This window comes from Trachurus japonicus, chromosome 14, assembly GCF_045865225.1.
Source record: "Trachurus japonicus isolate A0001 chromosome 14, Traja_1.0".
Classification (NCBI taxonomy): domain Eukaryota; kingdom Metazoa; phylum Chordata; class Actinopteri; order Carangiformes; family Carangidae; genus Trachurus; species Trachurus japonicus.
Genome location: NC_140920.1, coordinates 15103578 through 15131468, shown reverse-complemented (window position 1 = coordinate 15131468; position 27891 = coordinate 15103578). Strand labels below are relative to the sequence as shown.

Below are 27891 nucleotides of genomic sequence, written 5' to 3'. Positions count from 1 at the left end.
TGAAATACAACTGTTTTAATTGCAAAAGGATACCGGTTAATACATTGAATGAAGCACTGAAACAAGCCACTGTGACATTGCAAAATACCACTAAAAAAGGACATTGTAAATTTCCAAGAAAGTAAAGTCATTCATTCGATCAGAAAGGCATACATATGAAAGAACAGGGAGCATATTTACACCATGATAAAGTGTCCTGTAAGTCTACAAAACAAGATGTGTTGGGAGGCTTCCCCATTCAAGACATTTAAAAATGTTTTACAAACAGCCGTTAACAAAGAACAAGCCTTTGATGTCCCATTTCATTTATTTTTATCAAACAACAGTAATCTTAAAAAAAAAAGGCACCACTGAGGGTGATGAATTCACACCATCCATCTTACATGGTGGCGGCCGGTTTACACAAGACAACCAACACTTTCTGTTTATGTTTAATATGCGGTAGCGCGGTAATAAGCTGTAGAAAAAATCAAGGAAACAAGACCATTATTATTAGCATGTAAGGTTAATACAGAACTGATATCTTGAGGAAAAATGACAACAAATGGGGTGTTTGTACAAAATGGTGGGTAAAGTGAGGTGTCCCTGCTGTTGGATTAGCTGACGTTAATAGCTGTTGTGCTGGTGTAACAGCGCTCCCTGCAGGAGAAAGGTGTAAATCACAGCACCAGATATTTTTGTAGTAGTGTGTCATGAGTGTTAAGTGGCTGATGGAAACAGCTATTCAAAGCTTATCCAGAGGGCGGACACTGGCTCTCTCCTCAGACATACAACTTTCAGACCGTCACGTCATCACAAAGGAAAAACTGCATGGAAATTTGAGTTTTAGTTCATTTCTTATCATGATATTGGGTATAAAAAGGCCATCCTCTACACAAAAGAAAACAACTTTTTAAACTATTCTTTAATCCGAATGCATAGATGTTATTTTAAAAGATGCTACACCTGCAGCATTTTTTAATCACTTCATAAAAGCATTGAGATATTAATTGTGGTCACGCATTGTAATGCTGGCGAGTACACAGTAAAGTGTCTGTTGTTGTGATGAGTAAGTAGCTCCCTGCTTTGTGCTTCAGTGTTTTCCAATTTAGAGATTCTCAGGTTTGATTCCCTGCAAATTCTGAGAAAACTCCTTACAGTATTTTTGTAAAGACACATGATGCAAGTGATGACTACAGAAAAAGACAATATTGCGATAGAAAGTTGCACACAGAGGCTTGAAAAAAGTACTAGTGTTTAGAGCTCATGTGAGCAAGTTCAAACTAGAAAAGAAATCAGAGACGAGTACCCTTAATATAAATTAATAAACTTTATAAAATTTAAAACCCACACATGGATTTAGACAACCGTTATGTTTTCATCTCCCCTGTATCTGAGAACTATGCTGAGCCATGCAAGACGGGAGAAATCCCACTAAAGTTTAGAGCCCTGACGACACCAATTGCCTCAGATGAGCATGATTTAATGTTGACCTTATTCTGATGTGTTAAAAGTAACATGCATAAATCTCCAGGTGTGTTTCCTCCAGAATATCTAAAGAGTTTTACAACTAATAAAATTACATATTTTCCCCTTTCTATAATTCTTTATCTAAAATCATACTTTGGCTTTGAGACCTTTATTTATCTTTGAATTTCACACATTGTATCATAAAGTGTCACCACGATTTGTGATGAAGAAGGGAAAGGGAATTAATTAGACTTGATCAATAAAACTGTATAGCTACTGCATGTATGTTGGTTTTCTTCTCTTTTTTTAAAGGGCCTAATTGTTTTTCCTTTGGTTGTTTTATGCACTGTTAGGTCCTTCAAATCAGCTTTTTACATGCCCAAAGTTTCACAATCATTCACCAATATCATGCACTGCGGTTTGTGAAAATCTAAAACACAGAGGGTATATATTATATATACCATGTATAGCCTACTGTCTATGTAGAGGGTCAAAATGGAGGAAACACCAACATAAAGATTTCCCCTGAGGGCTATGTGAGAAGCTTTTGTTCCGACTCGTGTCTGATTTGACAAGATGAACGCCAATTACAGCATTAACACATTGATTCATTGTAGTTAATTTAAATTGCATCGTTTTAGACAATTACGGTTTTTTAATATTTAATGTAAATCTAAATGCGATCACGAGTTCTCATTGAGGAGGCGGGCCTCTGACCAACAATCGTCTTCCCACACATCTTCACCCTCTGTGGTGGGACTTCATTTTGGTTGCTTCTTTTATTTTGACCATACCCTGTATTATGTTGAGCAAATGTTAGACGATATTGTAGTGACATTATGGAAGCACAGCAATGGACATTGGGCAGAGATGTTATGATGGATAGCTATACACAGTATTTACAGCAGGTTAGAAAGACCTTCTCTGGCTTCGCAGACTTCCTCTAACAAGGAACCGTTAACCTTTCACACCATTAACCGTGGGGCAGGAGGACAGAGGGACATGGAGGAACGTCACAAGTACAAGTGATACAAAAGTTGAGTCAGTTCTGACTAACACCCCGAAAAAATACCCATTTGCTGCTTGGAATCGTGTGACTGAAACATTGAAGTCAGAGTGCATCCTTCAACAAAATGTCTGAGACCAAAGTGAAACTTTTACACCATGAAATCTGTGGGTCAGTGAACTGTGTGATCTTTGAAAAAAAAAAAAAAAAACCTCCACATAGAAACATGTCTGAACACCAGTAAGTTGATTGTTGAAAAGTGGTTGAAACTGATTTTAAAAAAATGTGTGTGTGTTATTCTCAAGCAGCAAATGGTGTCATAGCCCTGGCGGCTAAGGCCTTAAAAAGAGACAAAGAGTGGTTCTCCTAGACAACAGGTGGCACTGTGAGTGAAGGTGGAAAGCAGCAGAGGTATAAAAACTTCTGTGTTTCAGGCCAAAAAAAAGGAGGCAGGCTGCAGGGGGGAGAGTCTACATGGATTCACCGAGAGAATCGTCATCATCCAGAGATAAGGGCAGGTAGAGATCCTGGAAACACAGCAAAGCAGAGTCACAGTTAGGAGCATAAAGAGGGCTTGGAGAAAAATAGGGCAAGATAAAAAATAAAAAATAAAAAAGGGCAGGAGAAGGAGAAGAGATGCCCAGGTACCTTCTGCTTGGTGTTGAGGCCAGGACTGTTGGGGGTGGAGGTAGGGGAATGCTTGGAAATCGGGGTGGAGAGCTGGCTGCTGGAGCCCGTCCCATTGGCTGAGAGAGCCGCACAGAACAGAGAAGAAAAGAGGGAGTAATGGGAGGAGGAGGAGGAGGAGGAGGAGGAGGGAAAGAGGAGAGAGGGAGAGGTAAGCAGAGTAGTGGATTAGAAAGTGTGTAAGAGAGGCCTGGACCTTTTCCCTTGGCTGAGGAGAAAAGTCATTCCTGAACTGTGGCCTCATTTGGCCGCGGCGTAGAGAGACGCTGTCTACAAGCCCCGTGTTTGTTGATGACATTTTATTCACTCGCTCTGCGTCCTGCCACGTTGCTAGGATCCCTCTGTGTGGAACATTGTGTTTATATCTAAGAGCGGTGCGATGTGATGTCGCCGTGTGTTTTAAAGTGGTTTAAAAAGAGTTTTTGTCTGCAAGAGATGAAAAGATTTTTCTTTTTTTTCTTCAAAAAAAGGACTATGAGCCAGATGGCCGGTGTAAATTTGAGCCAATGAGTGTTGAGAACTCAAATGTGGATAAAGCTTTATTGTCAACCAACTTAATGACACAGGCTTCATTTAACCACTCAGCCAGATAAACAGACTTACAAATGTAGCCGTAACAAGCGGTTTGAACACTTTAAAGGACAAACACACGCAAAAAAACAGGGAAGAATTACACATCTTATTATCTTAGGATCTTAAAATCAGTACATCTAAACATTAGCAGCTCTCCCACATTTACCGAACAGAGCGGGCAGCTGCCTCATTCAGAGACCAAACCTTTTCTCTGTATCAGCAGTGTAGTCCACACTGTCTAGGTGGTCCTCTCTTTAGATTTTTTACATTTGAGAGATTTATTCATGCAAATGCATCCCAGCATGGTGACGTTAGAGTGAACATCACTGTGTTGCATTGTGGGCTTTCATCCCAGGGCCCTGCCAAACACACTTTCAGTGCATTCAAGTCATTAAACTCGGTGTACCCTCAGACAAGTTGTGTTGTGTTTTAGGAGCCAGACGCTGAAGAGAGCACTGGTAAGCAGGTTAACTGCACTCTCACACGTGTGTTTGGGACTGAAAAAAGTACACTGGAGAACATGAGCCACGAACACCTATTGTTGAGCTGTTGGCCAATAAAAAGCTTACAGCTCAACAATAGCAGCTGTTAACCAGTTAGAAATAAGAGAAGCATCCAGAGACAGATGGCAATATACAGTGCTTGAGAGTTTCTCATGTTTGATTAGAGTTTTACAGTGAACTAGAGAGAATATAATTTAAAGTATATCTCTTTAAATAGCAACCCCAATATTAACCAACATAATTTAACTTTTTGTCACATTGTGCAGGCCCGGTATTGACGATCATTAAATTCATGCTAGGAAACATTCCAAGATACTCGGTATGTGGTTGTTTAAGTGTTATGGCTTTTAATTCATATAATAAGGGATCACTATGACAAAGAAACTGCTTAAATCGTCCCCTGAATCATCACTTTCACCTAGAAAAATATCTATTAAAAAACACAACCATAAATCAATAAATCAGCTAAACTAGTGCAATCAATGGATGTGTCAGTGTTGCTCTGAATCATCTCCCCTGCGGCATCTCACTCCTTAAATTTGTCTTAAATTCATCTTAAACTCATCTTTGTAATCAGTTCCTTGCTTTTTAACATGTTACATGCAATTGGTGTTATTTAGGCCTAATGTTTTTTTCTTATTATATGATGTATGGCATACCCGATGATTGTCATGTAGGTTGGAGATGAATTTTGAATGTGAATAATAACTGGAATTTAATTCTTCAGTACTAATCCCACTAAAGAGAGTTTGTTTCCTTTGCTACGACCTCATTATCTCTGCTGACCCCTCATGTCCGACAGAGGTGGTTAATGCTCAACAGTTTACTGCCTGTCCAGCACATTGGTCAACCATCTGCTGTCTTAAAGGCCAAGCATCCCCCATCACTGATCAATAAACTATTCAAGACCACTGAAGGACTGAGGGAACCTGCAGAGCTGGCCACCACACCCCCCTCCCTCCCTTCCTCCCTCCCTCTCATCACAAAAAGTGGCGTGAAACATGAAGCAAAGACGACCTGCTGCTGCCACGCTGCCTCTCTGCATTTCCCTGACAGGGGGTTTAACAGCTCACCTGCTGGAGAGACACTGTCACTGTCCTTCAGACTTTAACGGGTTTTAAGAACATGCAGCAGAACCTCTACGTGGGTGTGCCTTGGTGCTGCGCAGCCATAACAAGCATTTGTTTTTGGTTTTTTCCATGCCTGCACTGGATTAGATTTCATGGCACCAACTGCTCCGCTAACAACACCACTACAGCAGAGATGTATAGCTCAGTTTTCCAGTGTTAAAAGCTGTTGTTAACATTAAAGGTTCAAGCATTAGTTAGGCACCAGTGTCTCCATTGTGTTCTGTTGCCCACTGGATATTATTAAATGTTAAAATCCTAGATTGTGAAACAAACAGCCAAAAGCTGTTTACACTGTCTTTGTTTACTTTTCATGTTTTATTCATGTTTTTATATGTAAAAAAAAAAAAAAAAAAAGAGCGAGAGAGAGAGGGAGAAGAATCTGCATTGGCAACATTAAACTAAATCTCATCAGATTACCCTCGATAAACAAAGGCTGGATTTTTAGTGCCCCCATTCTCATGGAGGGTTTTTACAGGGTGCTGTAGTGAGATTAAGGCGCTGATGTCTTTTGGACTGTCTACTAAAGCTCTCTAGGCACAGCCTGACAACACAGAGAGCAACCACACTTTTATCTGCCTAAACTTTTACGAGTAGCAGAGGGTTTGCCTCTGCTATGTACTGTAGTCTTCAACTTGTGCAGAACACCGCTGCTAAAGTTTTGACCAGAACCAGTAAATAAAGAAGTCATATAACTCCTGTTACTCCTGCGTCTGCTGCGTCAGATCCTTCTTTTAACCTGTAAGGCACTAAATGGTCTGGCCCCATCCTACCTATCCAAACTACTCACACCCTATAATCCACCTCGTCCTCTCCGCTCTCTGAACTCTCACATTCTGGTCATTCCCTCAGTCCTTCAGTGGAATAGCCTCACGCTACATAATAAGAATCCACCTCCAATGCAATTTTTAAAACACTTCTTAAAACATACCTTTTTACCCAATGTTGTGGAGAAATTTGACAAATAGTTATATCCCTCTCTGTTTTTTCCTTTGTCTTTTTGTGTGTTCTTTTGCTTATTTGGCTTGTCTACTCTTTCTCCTGATCGAGTTTATTGTAATCGATTTTGTGAAGTGTATTGAGACCATGTTGCTACCATGGTGATTTTACACTTAATAAACTAAACTGAATTAAATGCATTTATTTTTCTAATTCCCTTCACCATAATCTCAAAATAGAGATTCTAATGGAGGGACTCTTGTTACTCTCAGAAATGTGTCTGTTGAAATTATTTTATTGGGAAGTCACATGATGGATATTTGAAACACAATCAATCATAAAGGAGAAATCCATCATTATGCCAATTATTCTGTACAGTGTGAGGTCAGAGGTCAAGGTCAGCTTCAGACCAGCACCACAAAACCTGTTTGGGATTCAGTGTCTTCAACCAGAAGCTCAGGAGCTGTTCACTACATCAACCTGCTGCCATATTTAAATATCGTGTTTGAGTTCAGCTCCTGCCTCTGTATTAGCCTATTGCTATTTTCCACCAGCACTTTGTTTTGATTCAGAGAACAAGGTGGGGTCAGTTTCTGCTCTAGTTAAAACAGGAAGCGTTACAGTGTAGGTGAGGTAATTATGGGCTCTCACTCGATTCAGCAGGAGACTTGCTGCGCTTGATCGCACCAGGACTCTTCATTGCACGTGGAGTTTTGGGTCCTTTCATCACCCTGCACTCTGTAGAGAGAAAAAACAAAGGAGGTTAGAAATCATCACTTTTATCTTCAAAGCCCAACGAGTGAGCGGCACCTGCTCCTCTTCTCTAGAGCATCTCAGTCTAAAACATGAGTTTAAATTGAATGGCAACATCTAACAACAAAACAAGTCGATGCTCGTACTGTATTTAGGATTAACTGTCCAATCAAATACTGATATCAACTGATACTGTCCCGATAATATAATCTGACAGGAAAATGTTTGGAAGGCTGTGTGAATACTCTTCTGAATAAAATCTTTTGTATCAGCAATAATAGAAATTTTGTTTTCACAAACTAAATGACTGTTCATTGATTTGTCATGTTGACTGGTGGAAATAAAATGAAATACAACTAATGCATTGATCTGATCACAGCTTTAATTGTGTTGATATGACGTTCAATTCTTTTCTTATATTACTTTCAATCTTTTAAAAAACATTAAATTATATTAAAAGGAAAGGGATCACCTTTTCCTTTTTTACCAAAGTTAGCAAATAATCCGATTCATTTTCATAAACAATAAATAGATTTAACTCTGATTACAACCGTATAATGTTGCGTTGTTCTTTTCTAGTATTTTGGGGTTCTAGGAATATGAAAGTGCGTGAAAAAAACACCCAGTTTTGTGCGACCCCACGGCACAAACTGTCAGAAATAACACAGCACAAATACAACATGAAGGAATATGAAGGAACATGAAAGAACGTTTTTCTGCAGAATATAAGTCAACAGATTTTAGAGATGCAGTGTTCAATTTGCTCTGAGGCAAGACAATTAGGAGCTTCCACATGCTTTTTGACAAATGCGTCTCTACCACCAAGAAACAAAATAAACTGAGAAGTGGGAGGCATTAATGTCTCGTCAGATATTATCATGTTTACTTTGAGCACATGGCTCCTGGTTTAAATCAAAATCCTGGAAATTTCTGATTCTTTGTATGAATGATCCTGGCAACATGTAACATTTAAGGGTTTGCCTAAAATCGTTTCGTAAAAAAAACACATCATAGTGTAAGTATCATCACTGTAACATTTAGGTATTACTGTAGGTGGTGGAAATAATTTCCAGTAAACAGTTTGATCTTGATATGGGTCCACGAGTGATCTCTGTTGCTTATAAATTCATGTACTGTGCATACAGCAGAGAGCACCTATACAGTATATATCATAAAAATACATGGAGTATAATTCTGGGTCATTGCATTAATCAGAGTAGACAGACTCCAGACACTGCTACTCCTCCCTTCTGCATCTTCCTCTCTGTTTGTACTGTCAGACTCTCTCTTTCCTCCCCCTCCCTCCTCTTTTCCACTTTTGATGCTAATTATACTATCTGTCCTCCCTCCGTCTCCTGGGATCGCACCACGTCTGTCTCCTCTCCCTTAACCTTCACACACTACTGGATAGAGACGTACGTACATTCATGTGCTATTGTTTGCAAGGTGTGCCACCACGCCTTTGACAATACTTCAGACTGGCAGCTTGTCTAGTCTACTCAGTGGTCTCAAAAAACAGCCCCCAGTCTATCTACACAGACTCCCTCTCGACTGATGCCGTCGCTGCATGAGCAGAGTTGCAGGTACACATGTCTGCACGTCCATCTGCATAGCTGTGTGTTTAACATGAGGAGTGTGAAAAATAACCACAGGGGATTTCAAGCTATTTTGGTAAATTCTGCCAAGCCCGATCTTAAAAAGCAGCTTCAGCGCAGCGGAGAAGAAAAGAGGAAACACATTATGCAAAGTTTACCTCTGCTAAAGCAAAACATTTCACCGCATCCATCCTCATTTTTTGCATATACAGTATCTGAATGATTATCTTTCATCATATTATCTGAATTTCCTTCCAAAGCATCAGACATGTGATGAGCGTTGTGACTATGCGGATGATGTGATGTGATGTGTTACAGACAGGGCTTTCTCCTCCTCTACTCCGCCGAGGCCAACCCAGGGATGTCTGAATGCTCCAGACTCAGCCATTTTATTTAGCATTGCCCCAAGGTTATTATAGACTAAATGAAACAATTTAGCTTTGGCTCCACGGGGGGAAGTACGCTGAGAGAAAAAAAAAAAAGAAGGACCCAGATCATTATAAGTGACCTGGCATCGCCATCCTACCATGATCTGACAATGAAGGGAGGAGGGGGGAAGAAGGAGACGAGGGGGAACATGACGACAAATCAGGCCTTGTACTGTATCAGTGCTGTGTGAAGATTAAAACACATTTACAAGACACTGAATGTATCGAGGTGGGACATTAGGTGGAAGTGGGTTGTTAAAAATAAGGTTTCAGGTCTGTGGGGAGCAGAGAGACTCGGTGAGAGGATTGGTTTCACATTTTCTCCCCTCGACTTCCCGGCAGTATCAGCACCAACAGATCACTGGCCTAAACCTGTCACCGGACAGATTAATGGCTCTTCTTCTTCTCTACCTTTTCCTCTCCCTGCTGCCTGCTGCTGATAACAGCCTCACCCTCTTTGTTGATCTCCCTCTCACAAACATCATTTTCCTCCTCTCTATGAACAAGCACAGAGTATAATGTTTGTGGACAGAACATCTTTAACAGAGAAAAGTCCATTATAGTATCTCTAAAGAGTCCCCAACGGGACACCGGTTTATTAAACGACAGCCCAGGAACCATTTGCTCACACTTTGCTGTACAGTATCTAGGCATTTTCATTTTATATATGCACCATACATGATACATTTTATGTGCTATAGCGCTGGAAACACGGGGCCAGAAAAAAAACTCATTTCTAAAAAAGGAATTATCACATTCATCTCATAGCATAAAGAGAGGATTTCCGAATAAGACAGTCTCTGTACAACAGATCTCATGGCAAATACGACCAGGACATCAATATAAATGTAATTTGCTGTATAGTTCAGGTTGAATTTTCAGTGACATAAAATAAAAGCATAAACTAAAACTCCACAGACTGGGGCCTATTAACAGCAACAATAATGTCAACTTTAATCACAGACAGAAACACAAGTATTTACACCCATTAACCGACTAAACTGCATCTGATTACTGTTCAATAAAATGGTTGACTGTTTGACATAATTTACATCTTAATAGGCTTTTTTTGAATAACTATGCAAAGATAAACAGTGCAAAGCCCTGCTGATATCATGACGACATTTGTGAGTGTCATCTGTTCTTATGTTTTATTAATATTCTCACTGCTATAATGACAAACTGTCATTTGGTTGTTGCTGCTGCAGGAGAATTGATTATTATGAATCTTATGCTCAATGACTACAGAAATATATTGTCACTAGGCTTTTATTGTTGTATTACATGATGTAAAACAAAAAGCTGCATCGCTCACCGTTCTCATCCAGAGAGAAGTCATCCTGGGCGTAGCGGAATTTCTCTGGTCCACATGCGATGAAGACGTCGTCGTCGCCAAAGAAATCTTGAAGGCAGGTGACCTGTGAAGCCGGAGGACAGAATTACTGAGACCATTAAAATCAACAGGCATCATAACAAGACAATAAGTCTACACCACAACAGCACGTTCACAACCTCTCTGCCAACAGAGTTTAACATTTCCTCCACCTTTTTTTTGGTGCATTAGGACATTTACATTAGCACTACACTCAAAGTACCACTGAGGCCGATGGGAGAAGGCATTATGAGTCCAAGTTTAGCCCTGATAATGGTGCTGGATTGAAAGTTCCTGGCAACAGTAACACTGTGGATGTTGTGGCACAAGGGAAGGAGTCAGAGAGGATAAACAGAGCCGTTGGTGGCCCACCAGTAATGGCCGGTTAGAGTCCAGTAAATGATAGATATAGGTCAGTCTGAACCAATACAGCAGACTGACCATCAGGCCAGCAGGGCTGTCAATGTTGCCAAGTTGCTAATCTGCCACTCTATACTCTTCACCCAGAGAGTTACAGAAACCAAGAGAGTGTAGCTGCCAAGATGGAATTATTTGTTCTCATCCATCTGATTACATGTTGTTATTATTCATAATCTAAAGTGCATTTGAAATACTGATTTAAGTCTGATTAAATAATATCCATGTGGACATTTACAGCGTGAAGGGAAGAAGCCAGAAGTTGCACAGAGGAAGCACTCACAGAAAATCAAAGTATTAAACTCTACAGTAAATGCATTTAGTTTAAAAGAAAAGAGGATGAACTCTGTAAACAAACAGTTACAGTAAGGTTGTGGTTATCTGCCAACCAAAGGATTTAGCCTGCTTAAGGCGGTAGCGGTTTGGGTTCAGAAGCTTTTGTCTCTTACTTGTCATGTTAACATGCCTTTAGCTACAGTAGGCGCATGTAACTCAACACAAAAAGCACAAAAAAAGAACAAACAGAGGGGACAATGTTACACCTTTTCTGTAATGTTTAAATGATTCAACTTCTTTCCCTCGGGACGATTCACTCTATAGCAGCTGTTGACACAATATGGCCTACTTAGTGGACAGATGTCTTTGGGCCACACCTTCTCCTCTGCTCCCCATTATACAGGCCCAGTTACCAGCTGAAGCACGCCTATTAATGCCATTCAAGCTAAAAGCTGCGTTTCCCACTTGGCTGTGTTTCTTTTTTTCTTCCTTCCTGGTGCAGATGAGATTTGTTAAAAAGCATCTCACTCTAATTGTCAGTGCAGCACCTGTTAAAATCTCTCATCCCTCACTTTAATTATTGGATCAAGAATTGTGAATTAAGTTAACTACAGATGACTGGCTCTGTCTTTCAACAGGCATAATTTCTGGGCTTTTTTTCTTTTCTTTTTTTTAATTTTCTAAAAACACAGCCTCTCAATGACTGAGAGTTTCTCTGAGCGACCCATGCCCTGAAAGATTATCCCATGTTGGGACGTCCGCCAGGATAGTCAGGATGCATCAAGGTTTCCTTTGTGATACACATCCAAACTATGAGCTGCAGATAATTTGGGACCACCGCACCCCTGCAGCTGCCATGTTGGTTCTCTGTCCTGCTAGACAAGCTAAAAGCGTGCGGTGGTGACTCGGTGGCGTGGCATCCAACAGCTGTACCCTCGCTGCGTCCCACAAGATTCCCTGGATACAGGCCTGGCAGATCCCAGCTGAGATACAGAGATGGTGTTTGACTCCAGGGATCAAAATGTAATTGGTTTTTCAAGCCAGGGCTAATTCACAGACTGCACTTTTGGGTTTCTTCTGCGTACATTATCAAGAGATTAGATACATGTTACTTTCATTAGGTTAAACTGTTGTGAGGCAACAGAGGCACCCGACTGTTAATCATAAGATGGAAGCATTAGGAAGCTCTTGTTCCCCCATGGCCAGCGGGTGGAGTGAGGTGATGGAAATGGGGCGAGAGGGCAGAGACAAGTCTCTGTTTTAATAGCTTTAAGAACAGAGCTGATTAAAGGGATCAAGTGTTTATCCAACATACGGCTACCTTAATCTCTCTTAACAGAAGTCGCCATTAGAAATGAAGATTCGGTTTCCTCTGTTGGTTTCTGGTCGACAAACAAGAAGCATCACTATAACCCAATAAAGGCGTCTAAGCTTAAGAGGGGGTTCATTTTAAATAGCCCAAAACAAAAAGGTGTGCAACCTCTACGTTTCGAGGCATTTTAATTAAAGATTAAAAAATGATCAGAAATGTGGATTTAATTTCAAGGAACTACAAGCTTTCAAACTCCGAAATATTTTCTCTTTCTAACATCTGGTACTGAATCAGAGGGAAAACTCACTCTAAACTGTGCTGCAAGTTTACAGTAGGTGTGTCCAGCTCAGTGGATTGGAAAGCAAAATATTACTCAGTATTGCTCCTGAATATCAGTACAATGCAACATCTCAGAAACCTTTTAAACATGGTGCCACAGTAATTAAAATAACCTTGTAAGAAGGCATCTGCCCGCCTCATGAGGCCTTCCCAAAAACACTGAATCCCATTTAGAAACCTGCTAATCCAGCTCCCAACAGGGATCGCTTCCGATCCACATTATCTCTACAGGCCTCTCTGCGTCATTAAGTTACAAATAGTTTCATATACAGCATGTTTCAAATGTCCCACAGACAATCCAACAATAACCCAAACCTGTCCTGCATGAGCACAACTTTCTGATTAACAACAATATCAGCCGCTATTGTTTTTCCCCTCCCGTGTGGGATGCCATGCCAATCATAGATAAATGGTTGCTGTACTGTAACTTCCTGTCATATTTTAACATCTGTCAACAGTTGATGGAAACACTGTGGTAAAACACTTTGCTTTGCAGCCAATCAGGTCGCAAAGAAAATGTCAGAGTCTCTTTGAAACGTGGCTGCAAGTGAGGAAAGGGCAGAGCAGCTTGGGAACATTTGGATATAGGTTAAGGAGCATCCTCTCTCAATTTTGAAAAGGTCAGTCAGCTGCGTCGACCAGATCCACCTGGCAACAGTATCCAGGAGAAGGACAATATGAGATGACAGGATGGCATTCGACTTCAAGATTGCCAGAAGCCCTGGTGTATTGCATATTTACATACTGCACATGCAAATGCATCCATTAGAGTCAGTGTGGATGTATTTATTTATGTGTTTATTGGAAGAAGACGTGAGGGGTTTTCTGAAAAAACTGGCTCCTCCAAGACTCCAGGTGCCCCCCACCCCCGGCCCTCTGTACCAACAAGCCCATCCCTAATCTCAGCCTCACCAGCTGTCAGGACCACATGACCCCCCAAAAACCACCAACTCCACCAGCAGCCACGCAGGGATCCACCAACTACAGTGACTGAATTATTTAGAGTTCCTTTAGACCCACTCTGACCACTCACCCACAGGCTGCAGGCGATTCATTAGGTGATGGTGGTCACCCGGTAAATATAGAAATTGAGCTGTGATTCTGCTCCTCGAGACGAGAAGAGAGTGAGTCACAAGTTTGAGCAGTTTCTATAGTTTGTCTTTGTGCTGCATGTAACAAATAGGATAGGAATAATCAGTTAGCCTCCTCCTTTATTAGGAAAGTTAATGTGAAGAGTTAACAGTTTTACACAGTTTGAGAAATAACTGTTATTATAATCTGGGCTGAGCAACACCTCAAAATTGTATTTTCTTTTGAAAGCAATTGTCTCAGATGCAACTAAAATGTTTTTTTCTGCTTGTGTGAAGCAGCATCTTCCCAGGACTTCTGACAAATCTCATGAGTCTTGTCTCGTCTTTACTTCAGCTCATCCTTTCAGCATCACAAGTGACTGATGAGTCCCAAGGTTCAGTTTCCACACCGACATGTTAATTGATCTCTGAGCAGAAGTAAAGCTATGCACTGTTGCATTACGCCGTTCACATCCCCACTCGTCTGACCCACCCATGCAGGCGACTCATCACCTTTTATCTGACGAACGGTAAAGATTCACCACCAGTGTCAATAAGTCAGCTAATGGCCAGTAAGTAGAATCAAATACATCGGCTTTGCCCTGAAAAACAACAAAGAGGAACGATTTCAGATCAGTTTGTGAGCGTTTTCTTTCTACCCCCAAAAACCTGTCACTTGGAGCTGATATTGTACTGTCTTTCTGTTTTTTAAAAGCAAGTGTTAAGCGTTGGTGCACACTGCAGCAGTTTTTTTTTTTAGTTCTTTTTTACTGTGCTTCCTTCATGTTAGCAGAGAGTATGACGATAGGTGTAAGGCTGCATGCACAGCACTCAACTAAAGCTGGAGTAAACCTTGCATAAAAGTGATCTCACAGTGAGCAAAATGAGCTTTCATTAAATATCATATTGTGTCTGTGAGCTATGTAAGAGGAAAGTATAAAAGTATAAAAACAGATGAATGCTGTAGGACCTTGCTTTGCAACCCATGGGAAAACTCCCACACCATTTCCTTCACTGTAGGCACAGAGACCTGATCAATAACAGCGCCTCTGCACCGAGTGGAATATTCCTCCAAAAACACACACAGCGTCTCCATTTTGTCTGATTCAGACGGGTGTTTCACAGACTGCACAATGCATTTTTAAAAATATGGATTTAGTATAATTGCTAGAGAGAAAACAAATGCCCATATTTGGGCATCATCAGGAAGAGCTTCATAGAAGTCTGGCTTTACAGCCATTTGCCTTTTTGACCCGTCTGTGACCTTGTTGCACCAGAGCAGAGCCTGTGTGCTACTGTAGGTGCTCAGGATGCATTTGGAGCACAGATGAGACAGTTATAGCGATGTCTGCACAGTCATGGGGACCAGCTGGTGCCTGATGTTGTTTTAACCCCACCCCTCCCCAACCCCGAGGAAGCAGGCTTTCCATTTGGCTGACTGATGTGGCCTTAGCTTTATTAAATTGCGCTTCCTCCTCTTACCCCCCTCGGGGTCGCGCTCACTTGTTGATGTGGTGCTCATGCAGGAACCGCTGGGGCTGTGTGCGTGTGTGTGTGTGTGTGTGTGGGGATCCAGGCGCAGAGAGATGCAGACAGGCTGCCATGCTTCATCACTGGGACCACACCCCTCTATCCTCCTGCTCGTGTACCTCTGCTAAACGCTGTGCATGAACATGTGGGCGTGCACGTGTGAATGAGATGTGGCTGTTGTGAGCCGCGCTGACGGCTGAAGAACAGAGAGCAGGCAGGTAAGACCCGACGTAAAGAGCACACTCAGCGTATTACAGCCATTGTCACAAACTGAATCCATCACAGCGGAGCTTATTGCCATGACAACTGCTTCTGCAGCATGGCAAAGAAGGCAGACTGCAAGAGCGCTGATAACCAGGGGAAAGCAGGCTTTTCTTCCCTATTAGCGGATATATTTTAGTCGTTAAGAAGCCCTGAACCCATGCCTGCATCCATCCCCTGTTCAGTGAATAATTTCTTACCACGAGTTATTAACTTTTAAAGCGAACTGGAATCTTTTGTTCTCTGACAATAACAGTGTGACCTTGTGCCTGGAGCACGCCTGAAGCATCCGTTTCTTTTCTTCTGCGGCTCTTTGTTGACAAATCTTTTAATTTTAAAAGGAGGACTTAAATGAAAACCTTAATCTTAACCAGGTCAAAATAATGGGAGCCCCCCTGAAATCCGGAGGACAAGGTGATTCATGAGGACGAATGGTGCACAGCAACACACAGTGCAAGATATATTTCACAAATGATTTTCGGATTTTGCTTCCTAATTAGATGAAAAACCTTCCCAGAGTGAAACTCAGAGTGGATTTTCTAATGCAAATCAGAACTATTCTTCGATGCAGACACCTATCAAAGAGGACTGAATACAAAATGGCTGCCAGCAATTAAACCCTCTCTGATTTAATGTAGCCTTTAGAAGCAGGGAGGGCAAATCAAGAAATGTACTTTTTTTTGTGTGTTAGGCACGGGGAATAATTACTCCCCATCAGCAAAAATAATATGATCCTAATTTGCTATAAGAATGGAAAATGACTCCTGAATCCACTGGCCCCACCCTGCGTGATTGAAGTGAAAAGCACCAGCGTTTGAGGGGAAAATGGGAGTGATTTTGTTCACAACAGTGACAAAGAGAGGAGGGCAGCCCGTCTTTACAGTCTGCACCGCGCCGAGGGGAACGTCAAGCATGAGAAGTGGCCATTTTAAAAACGCTAGAAACACAACCTGAACCACCTTTTAGTCAATCACAAACGAATCTGTCAGAGCTATTTTCACTCACACTCACACACACACACACACACACACACACACACTACAGGAGTCCATCACGTCTCCGATTCGAACCCGGTGACACAATGTTCACAGGTGAATAAGGAAAAAAACCTGACGTGTGATATTTTTTTAAACCAAAAAGGCTTGCATTGATGGTAAACTCTCACACCCACTACAGGATGTGGTATCTGACAGACCAGTCCGCACCAGCTGGGCTCTCTTTGTGCCGGGGATGTGGTCTCCTAGCAACCAGTCCCAGCAGCTATCGCAATGGAATGGGAAGAGGAGGATCAGCGCAGAGTCAGGGAGGGGCGGGCACTGCATCAATATTGCTTCTACCATATCACCTCGACCACAGAGCAGCTGCAGTGTGCCTCTGCACACAAAGACACTGCAATAATGTGTGCAGCGTCTCTCACATTTCCGTGCATTGCAATGAAAACTGGGAGTCCCAGAGATCAGTGGACGCCGTTTGTGGAGTAATTAATCTATATCTACAGTAACGACAGCAGGATCAATACGCTCTGATTGGGATCGCTACCATATGGAGGCTATTACATTCATTTCATGGAAAGACATCATCATTAAAAATGCAGAGCAATGCCAAGAGATTCTTGGTGATCAAACCCAACCGCAGCCAAACCACAAAGATAAATACATAAAAATATAACAACAGCTGCATATATCCCCAGTAAGGTGATGACAATACTCAAATATCTTAGCAAGTGTAGGAAAAGCAGCGCAAGACCCGGGGGCTGCCAGACTGCACCCCTGGGAGAGCGCATTAAAATCAAATTCCCCCATCTATCATTTCAGCGCACCTCCCCTCCTCCAAGACATATGTGAGCTGGGCCTTATTAATACAGGAGGAAAAAAGAGGAACAACACCTAAAGGAGCTCAGCAGGGCACGATCCTCTGTCCATCTGTAATGAATAATACAAGAAAAAAAGGTCCCCGCACGAGGATTAGTGAATGTTTAACCGAATCAAAGAGGGGAACTGAGGAACAGATGTCCACACGCATATCCACACACGCTCCTCATCCGCACTGCAGTTCACAATAGTCCTGAAAAAAAACAACATTTTGACCTACACAACAGATTACAGGTGTGAGGTTTTAATTTATCTTCAGATAACTAAATCCATATCTGAATTCACCTGTAAGACACATCTTTATCATGGCTGCTGAATGCTTTGTAGTCAAAAGGTCACTTCCTACTGCACCCGTATCCAGACTTGTTTATTGGACCGTGCCCGCTCCTTTTTTTTTTTTTTTTACAACTTTATAAATTGGCACACACACAGCGATACAACGGAGATAACAGACAGTTCATCTAACGGACCTGTGCACAACCTTCCAGGTGGTGACGCTGCATGGTGGCTGCGGTTGTTCCTCGAGATTTCTGCACTAAAGCTCAAACATGAATAAAACATCACGTCCTTTTAGCTGAGCCCGTGTGTAGAGAAAACAATGGTCTTCCCCTGGGAGTGACTTTTAGCCAAAGTTGAAGCATGTTGTGCAGCTCATACTGATTATTTGATTAGCTTCCACCGTCCTCCTGCCTTTGTTCTGTCTGATGTTTGCATCCCAATTACATTCAACATATTACTCCTGTAAAATATACAGTATATTCTGCTTATCTGCACTGGAGAAAAGGCCTATACTAGAAATCAGTGCAGGCTGTTTTATTAGGCGATAACAGCAATGTGGAACTGAGGCACAGCTTTTTTGTAACTGTTGCCAAGACAACCGCCTAACATAGTCTTTCCAATCTGCTCTTAACTGTGTTAAAAGCAACACATGTGAAAGCATTTTCTTGGGAGGAAAGTGTGCCCAGACTGACTGGAGGCCATTTACCCCAAAACTGGACATAGATCAGAGTCCGAGTGAAAGATATGAAATTATGTTGGCAGTATAAACATGGGCTATTGTGCTAATTGAATTTGGCAGGTAAGCGAATTAGGTATCACTGTCTGCTACTGTATCTAGCCAACTAGGGCAGATTCAATTAGCCATAAAAGTAAATGCACCTTAGGATTTAAATTCTCTGTAAAATACAGTGTGATAATAAGGTCAAAATGCGATTCTTACTGTATGCATCAATCATATCATCTTTAATCTCATGCAACAACAGGGCTTTGAGGTCATTCACTGCCCACAGCCAGCCACTGGAAACATTTCTCTGCAGGGTCTTCTCATGGGGCTTCCCGTGCCCTGATTTCTGTTTGACCTACAACAGCCAAAGGATCCTACAACTGAGCACCAGACAGCAGTCAAGGTTGCTCAGGACACTTTATTCTTGGGTTTCTGTTACAGGGAACCAGACATGTCTGTGTCTCCAACCTCAACAACTAGAGTATCATCACACATTGATGACGAGAAGCTGATGCCTCTGTCAAAACCTCAACTTCAGATGTGTTCTTAGGTCATAGATTGCAAGTTACCCGAGTAAATTAAGTGAAGCTGACAATGGTTTTGATGTGTGTGAAGGGTGAAACATGAAGGGTTTCAAAACCCCTATTCTTAGTGTTTTACTAAAATACCAGCAGGCCACATCCCAAGCACTGTAACAAAAGGGACAAAATGATCAAACCCAACAATACAGGGCTTGGCCCTTTGTCCATAGAGGGTGGAAGACTGAACTTCCCAGGACTTTTGAGCTTTTCAATCACAGATGGACACAAAAATGGCAGTGGCCTAAAAACTAAACACTCAACAAAAGGCCAGTGGGCTGGGTACAGATGACCTGGACCACAAGACAGGAGAATACGTTATGTCAGACTGAAAGTCAGAATAAAGACTGAAGACAATGAAGGCCATTGTGTACACAGGTTGTTCTCATGGATGTTGAAGGTTCGCATGCACCTGCTGTGTCATGGAGGGTTGGACAAGACAATAATGTCCTGTCCTCTAGCAGCTGTTTTTTTTTTCCATTTGCAAACAAATAATTTGGTTTTCTACTTTCCTTTAATCCAAATGTTACCTGCCTGGGTGTGGGTGGAAGTAGCACATGAATGACAAACTACCTTCAAGCCACACCACAAATTTTACTATCAGGTAGCTTTGTTTGAATGATATACTGTACCGGCTTTATTCCTGTTAATCCTACAACAGAAGGCAACACTGCGTTCAGCATAAAATCCACCAGCAGCTTGGTTCATTTAAATTTTTAGATGGTTACAGTTTTTCATATGCATATTATGACCCAGTTAAGAAAGGTTTGCAGCTATGATCCCATGTCTTTTACCCAAGAGTATGATGCTGCTCAGGTCAGCGGCTGAAAGTCAGACTTACCTGCTTGCCGTCAAGCGTGTAGATCCTCTTGACCACGCCGCTTTCCAGTTTAATGGCCTCTGTGATGTCAGTGAGGACCTGCTCGAAGGAGTGCGCCGTTTTCTTGTTGAGCAGGACGCGCACGGCTTTACGTGGCTTCACACCACTGCGCATCACGGTCACAAGTTTGGGTCGAACAAAGTCCTTGGTATCTCTGGACTCGAACCCGGCCTTGGCAGCGAAGGACTGCATGTTCTTCTGGCTCGCTGAGGCTTTTACATTCACGGACCAGTTGGGGTTGACATTCTTTGTGTAGTCGACCTTCTTGTAGAAGTTCTCTGATGCACAAACGTAGCTTTCCCCTGTGAGGGGCAAAAAAGGAAAAAAAAAATGGGTTAGTGTGTTGTAACACATTCGGCTATTCAGCTCTGACACCTAAGAGTCCCAGAGGTGTCCACTGTGAAACATCTGAACCTGCAGGAAGGAAGCCAAATTGTGAGATGTGAACACCAGTGGGAGAAGTTACCGCTAGACTTCCCCCTCTCAGATTTCATCTCTGAATTGATCAAATATCTAAAAACCATTTAGTAGCCTACAAACTGTAGATGATGTCAGTTTTGTTGGCTGACAAAGCTCTGAAAAAATGGTTCATGGGTTTTTGATGCTCTGAGTAATTCGATTCTGGAAAGATACGCACTCCAAGGATTTTCTCTCTCAAATGTTGTTTATGATCCTCTGAGCACTACAAACTAAATGTCATTCATCCAGCTTGTTCTGGAGCGGATGCACAGGCCTCAAAACTTAAAACTGGTTGGATAGATAATACTGGGATCAATAGGAATATCTATATACCCAAAATCTAAGCATTTAAGTAGTCTCATATGAAACACTGACACATTTCCAGGGAATTAAATTCATCTAATGGATCCATGATGAAACAGATGAAACCTGAAGTATACAGTGTGATCATGAATTATCAAGTATAGTGACTGGTGTTGAAGGAAATAATAAGAAGCCAACCCTTCAAGGATCTCCCATGAGGCCACAGCAGAGATCAGTCCCAACAATACCTGCGTTTAATAGCACACACAGAGTAATAACACTTTAGAAATGTATCCTGTTTTGAGTCTAAAGCGTGTATCCCTCGGCTCAGTGAGTCTGACATTACAACAACCACCTCCATCCTCCCAGATGAAACCTGACCAACTTCTTCACTGGACATTAAAAGAGGACTCCAGTCATGTGAGCACTAAACAAAAAATACTGCACAGTCTCAAATGTATTTTCCTAATGTTGCCTGTCCATCACCCAACTCTAGATAATCCTCCATTTTCATTGTCATTTATTGATTCCCAGTTTTTACAGCAGATTGTGCTTTAGCTCAGACAGGGAGAGGAGCTAAAGTAAAGACAAAAGGCAGCAGGGAGAAGGAGATAGAAAGAGAAAGAGCGATATTAGCATAAGGGGAATCCAGAAGGCAACAATTAGGCCAAATGTGGAGAAATTACGGAAAAGACAAAGACACAAAACAGGATTACACTGTGCAGAAGAGATTGAGCAATTAATTATAGCCCACAAGAGGAAGCACAATGAAATGCCCCCCACCACCAACAGTGCTTACAGTGCAGCCCCCTTCTTTCCTGCACCCGCCCCACACACAGCACAGCACAGCACACGCTCCTATCTCTCCTAAGCAGCTCAAGTAGCAGAGACGATCACCTCGTTTTGGACAAATTAAACTGCGGTTCATCTTCCAACTCTGCCCCCAAACTGACTCCGCCCATCACTTCTTTACAGCCAGTTTCCTGGTGAGTAGATCAGGACTTACAGTTTAGCCGATTTATTAGGCCATGAAATTAATCCTGAGAAACATCTACATATAATTGTTCAAAATGATAAAGGATTCACCAGAAATATTCACAACTACTACACAACAACTTCAGACCAATGCAAGGATAAGCCGGTCGGGTGCTAAGAAAAGCCTTCGTTCAATCGCCAGAGAGTTTTTCAAATCGTCTTTGGCAACTTGCACAACAAGAATCTGCAAACACACAAATCTGCACTTGTTCTGATCAACTCTCCGATGCCAAATGTAGAGTATAGCAGACGCAGACAGCCACGATGGCAGCTGCTCATGATCAGCTTTCCCAAGCCGTGATAGCACGAAATATGTTATGATGTAAAATACCTTGACTGCTGAATCAGTACTTTCCCCCCCTACCTTATGAATATTTTCTCATTTCCGTCCATTGTCACCACAGACACTAACGGAGACACTGAACAGTAGAAACTCATAAAAACTCCCACCCTGATTGTGACTGGAGGTTTCTTTAAAGAATTAGATCCTAATGCCGTCTGTTATTGAACTCTTCATCCCATGCTGAGCCGCAGAGAGCTGACTTTACAGCTCAGTATGAAGCATGCTGAGTCTGAGTTAAACATCCTAAAACTGAGACCACTGAGCCTCATTAAAACCAAAGTACAGGACCTGTCTTCAGCTTTGTAGAAACTTTAAGAACTGAACCGTGACATACAATTTAAAACGAGCAGCATGGCATAGAGCCATGAAACCAACCTGTTTTCTTTATCAAACACTGTCAACTTTACATTAAAGAAAAAGGATCATTTTAAAATAACTTGTAAGATGCCAATAGTTGATAAAAGTGAAGCATGTGTGCTCAACTGGCCCAAACAAAACCCCTCAGATTAGAAATTGCTACATCATAGGTTCAAGGTTCAAGGTTCAAGAGTCTTTATTATCCCCTAGGGGCAATTAGTTTCACAGCAAGTAGTGAAAAACATAGCAAGTAGTCAAAAACATAGAAGCAAACATGCATACCAAGGCAACAAACACATCCAGTTTCACCAAATCATTCAACATAGGTCATTTAAAGCCTGATCACTGCAGGGACAAATGAATATGAGAGATTAAAGGAGTGTAGACCAAACAGATAAAACCTATAATCTCAGTAAATGGGAAATGTCAAATTTTCCAAATCTTCTCAGTACAGAAGCTGACTAACATAGTGCCCTATAAAGTCTCAGTTTGATCTCACTACTGCTGCTCTGCTTGGGAACAAAGAAACTGATCTAAAATGATGCAGCATCCCAGGTAGGAGATGCATTAACACAGATATATACCCAGAGTCCAGAGGGTGCTGCTGCTTACCTTCCTCTAGCTCATCCATGGTTGAAATCTTCTGAGTGCCATCGATAGTGAAGATGAAGCGCACACCCTGTGGCAAGTTGATGTGGTCAGACAGCGAGCGCGTGAGGTCAGCCAGCAGGGAGTCGAAGGTGCGAAACCGGTCGTTGGCCACAGCGTACACGATGCCCTTGAAGTAGCGGTCTCCGTTGCGGTAGAAGCGCACCTTTTTGGCTTTCTTCTCACTGGTAAGGGCCTGCAGGGTGCGTGTCCGGTAGAAGCTGCAGTGGGCGCTGTGGGTGGGGCTGGGGAGTCCGTTCATGCGCCCACCCCGCTGGGCACGGGAGGCCTTGTCTCGCTCGTCAAAATGTCCAAAGTCTAGCTCCATGATGACTGAGAGTTGTGATGGTTGTGACAAATGTGCAGTGGTGGTGACCAGCTCCAAAGAATCTAGGGGAAAGAGGGAGAAGAATGTATATAATGTGTCATTACGTAAAATAGTATAGTGCAACATAGCGATTTTTAATTTTCTGACTTTCTTGTGCCCTTTCCTACATCCCTGATGACTTTAATCACTCACCACTATTACCTTTAACCGCAAGTACAAAACAGACATTTATTTTCATATCAAAAGCAGAGGAGACACCAAACCTCTGTGGTTTTAACTTGAAATCCAGGTAACCAAAATTTGATACAACGGTAATGGTTTCATCAGCGTAGACATCACAGGCAATGACTGAGACTACTATTTTGCAGTGGTGGGAATGGGCTCTATGCACAGCTCCACTACTTCCTGAATTTAAAGCAGCTCCTTTATTTCCTGTCTTACATTATTGGACAAACTGATTAATCCAGGTGTGTCTGACCATTGTGACTACTCAGACACACCTGGATTAATCAGTTTGTCCAGTAATGTAAGACAGGAAATAAAGGAGCTGCCTTAAGTTCAGGAAGTAGTGGAGCTGTGCATAGAGCCCATTGTGGAGTCATCAAGTCATCTCCATGTATTTGTTCTGCTCATGCACTAAACCAGCTGAGTCCAATCAGCTGGTTTCAGCCAGGAAGGTGAGCTAATTAGTGAATGCACCTGGTTCAGTGACTGAGCAGAACAAATACATGGCATGGAGATGACTTGATGACTCCACAATTCCCACCTCTGCTATTTTGTCACTGGAGTCAACACTGGGTCTTGCAGTTGACTCATCCACAGTGGTGACAGGGTATGGGCAGAAAAAACTTGCATGAATTAAAAGGTGGAGATTATTCACAGTCATGTGAGGGGGATGAAAGAATATAATATAAAAAGTACTGTATGGTCATATCCTGCTAATATGTTAAAAGGGTTGAATTTGTTACCCAGGACATATGAATAAATATGTTGGATCCACAAGACTGGAGAGCAAACAATAAAATTCATGAATAAAAAGCAAGATAACAATGCATTGTCTCACTGGCTTTGACTAAACCGCTGTGTGAGCCATATAGCACATATGATACATTTCTGTCTCTTCTTATGTCATCCACCCACATACACCTGTGAACAGTTGTCTCACTTGCCCAGATGAATCACCGACTCTCTCATGACCGCTAATAAAGTTCAAAGGCACTATTTGTGAAACAATCCTTTGATCATAGGTTTGGTAACTTGTTGGTTGCTGTTTCGAATGTTCAAAATCAATTAGGCCCCAAAACCACACGGAAGAAGAGATAATAGTTCTGCTGCCATTGTTTCCAGACAGAGTGATCAAACATATAAGATCTCAGTGCAAAGTGGAATATGCTATAGATTGTCATTCACAGCTCACATGAAGGATGTTATTTCAATATAAATATGTTCATAAATTTAGAAGTAATGCAAGTTTAAAATTTAAAATCGCTTGGTTAAAAGGTAGCCCACAAACTGCTGTGTCATTGAGTGGCATACGATGAAATGTACGGGTTTGATGCAAAATTAACGTCTGCATCCAATACAACTTGTTAAAACATTGTAATTTTTAGAGTGTAAAATCTCAAACATGGCTGTAGCACATGTCCAACGTTAAGAATAATGGATTCTCAGAGTAGTGTTCAATATTTCAGTGGAGACAGTGTTACAGTGAGGGAGTTTAGAGTAAGTGATACGAGTGAATATTTACTGACATGTAGCCTATGTTTTACAGTGGGATTGGATTTGAATTGTGTCTTTCATCACTTGAGTCAAAAGGTTGACCCCGTGTCTTTTTTTGTCCATTGAATTATGCAGATGATGCACCTGCTCAGCCATTAAACAATAAACCACTTATGCTATGAGATGGTTAACTTGTACTTTTTTTCACAGCCCTCTCCCCCTCTCCCCTCAAGAAGCTTGTGCTTTTTGTCAGGCCATCATTGCAAATAAGAACCTGTTCTTAATGATTTTTCGCCTGGTTAAATAAAGGTTAAATAAAAATAAATAAATAAAAATGGACTGGCATAAGGCTGGAGCAGCTTTCCCATTTGAAGACCGATCTTTTCCTGCCACCACCCACCCCCCACCTGATGACTACAACTCAGTCCTCGAAAAAAGGGACACAAAAACTCATTGAACCCAACTGTTACACACCCATGACAAAACACCCACATACAGTATGCCCACATAAAAGAGCGACTTATCCGTGCCCAGTTTAAAGCCCTGCTCTGATGACATAAATCTCCTTCATCATGCAGTGTCTTTAAAACAAGACTGGTCTCTACAAATTTATTCAAAGCTGAATAAAAATGTCAGAATAAGGCAAAGATGTGACACATGTCAGTTGTTTCTCTTCTGGGACTTGATTAGCCTACTACGGGACTCGACTACACCGACTGGAAGGTCACAGCTCTTGAACTCAACCCAACCCTAAATGGCTTACTAACAACACACACACACACAGTGTCACATGGGAAGCTTTAACGACTTGTTTTACACAGCATTAGTTTGATTTCAGGTCAGAAAACTTCTCTCACTCACAAATTTTTGTCGTAACAATTTTCTACCAAGCTTTTAGTCACTTATTGTCAGTCATCAGTGGAGCTGCATCATGGTGGTATCAAGTCTGGAGGATTTTGTCTCTTTTTTTTTTATCATAAACTTGAATCTCTATAGGTGTAGGTGTATTTCTGAGACAAAACTCAACAGTTGAAGACAACAACATACATATTTTTTGTTCTACAGTATTCTATTGCCAAGCCCACTGGTCAGGAAATAATTAGACTAATCAGTAAGATCAATGGTTGTTGCTTTGAACATCACATTAATAGTATAATGTGATATTGATGTGCAGCATGTACTCACTCCTACTTCCAATGAACATATTAAAAAGTCAGTCAATAACCTCTCATGCTTCTTTCACCATTTTGTTTCATGCATGCAAACCATGAAATACTGTCGTTTAAGCCTGTTTGCTCACAAAATTTCCTTCATCCTCCTCTATGATAAAAAAACACCCATATTATGTTACTCATGCAACCTGCTATACAATGATCAGACTGATAGGCCTTTAAAACAGAGGAGAAAACATGCTGCCGCCACCCATCCATGTGCTGGGGCCCTCCGATCCTCAGCTAACCCATGGCTGTGCTGCTGCTGCTGCTGCTGTGACAGCCACACTAACTAACAGGGGTGGGACTCCTGCAGAATGGGTGCTCCTCAGCTGACAAAGGCCAGGTTTCAGGCCCATCTGCTGCACTAATGGGCAGAGCTGACTGTGACCCTTCCCCAGTGGAGCATCAACTAGGACAGTCCATTGTCTCCTACAGGGTGCCTGCCTTCAGAGTGACATCACCGGCACTGCTGCTGCTCCTGCTGCTGCTTGTTGGAGGAGCAGCCGGCTTATTCTCCAACCACCAGTCCATAAAGTAATATCTGCTCAATGAGGATTTTCCCTCATGGCCCAAGTAACATGGCAGATTTAAAAGCATTAAGCTATATGACATGACACACTCCACATAATGATTATCTCTCTAAATGGTTGATTGATACACTGCAGACATTTTCATTAATAGCTGAAAGAAAATCACCAGCAGCAACGGCAGCAGCAGCATGCACTCCCCCTAACATGAAGCAGCACTGCAGTATAACATTGTGTGGTATCATTGATATTTTGGCTGGTTCCGAGCTCCTGACTGAGCCACCCACACACACAACACCCCGATGACTACACACTCCTGACAAACCAGCACCACATTAACACTCTCCAGTCTTCTTCATCTGAACAGATCCACGCACAATATCCATCTACACACTGAATCTTGGTTAGTTAAATCTACACAGTCACAAAAGGGGGGGAAAAAAGTTTCATCATGACACTACACTTCTCATTTATGGTGGATGAGTGTGGCCACATGGCACAGCAGCGGCTTAAAACGCAAGTTTTTCTTCAGGTGGAAAGAGAAAAGAGGGAGTGGAGGGGGAAGCCGGGGCTGTGCGCACACCTTCTCTCAATCCACCTGCTCAAACGCACAATCTGAAAAACCCTTAAAAAATCCTTTTCTCCACTCATCTATTCTCTGACTTGCCCACTCCGAGTAAAAAAAAAAAAACATTACTATTTAATGATTCCTTGTGATCAGTAAAGTCTGTGTAATCCCAGCCGGTAGCGGACTCACCTGCGTCGCTGCTTGCGGAGTGAAGGGAGTGTGTGTGTGAGTGAGTGTGTATGTGTGTGGGGAGTGGATGTGAGTGTGTGAGTCGATGCTGCAGGATAGAAGCACGCCGTCTCTCCCCCTCGCCTTTGTCTGTCTGCCTCAGTCTGAGAGCCGAGCCGCTGCCTGCCTCACTGGAGGAGCCACTGGGTCCTAAAGCCAACGAGCGGACCCGCCCACAGTGGGAAGAGTGGAG

General features: G+C 42.1%; 1 protein-coding gene across 1 annotated transcript; it reads right to left on the bottom strand.

The window, feature by feature from the left end:
• Window positions 1-27882, bottom strand: LOC146974497 (neuronal migration protein doublecortin-like). Its single transcript, XM_085797907.1, has 7 exons — window positions 27660-27882; window positions 23079-23504; window positions 19931-20271; window positions 10376-10478; window positions 6936-7022; window positions 3104-3201; window positions 1-2982 (listed from the first exon to the last, which is right to left on the bottom strand). Exons 2-7 carry the CDS (start codon window positions 23440-23442, stop codon window positions 2926-2928), a joined length of 1050 nt encoding a protein of 349 aa, XP_085654033.1. The 5' UTR covers window positions 23443-23504; window positions 27660-27882; the 3' UTR covers window positions 1-2925.
• Between the last annotated feature and the right edge of the window lie 9 nt (window positions 27883-27891).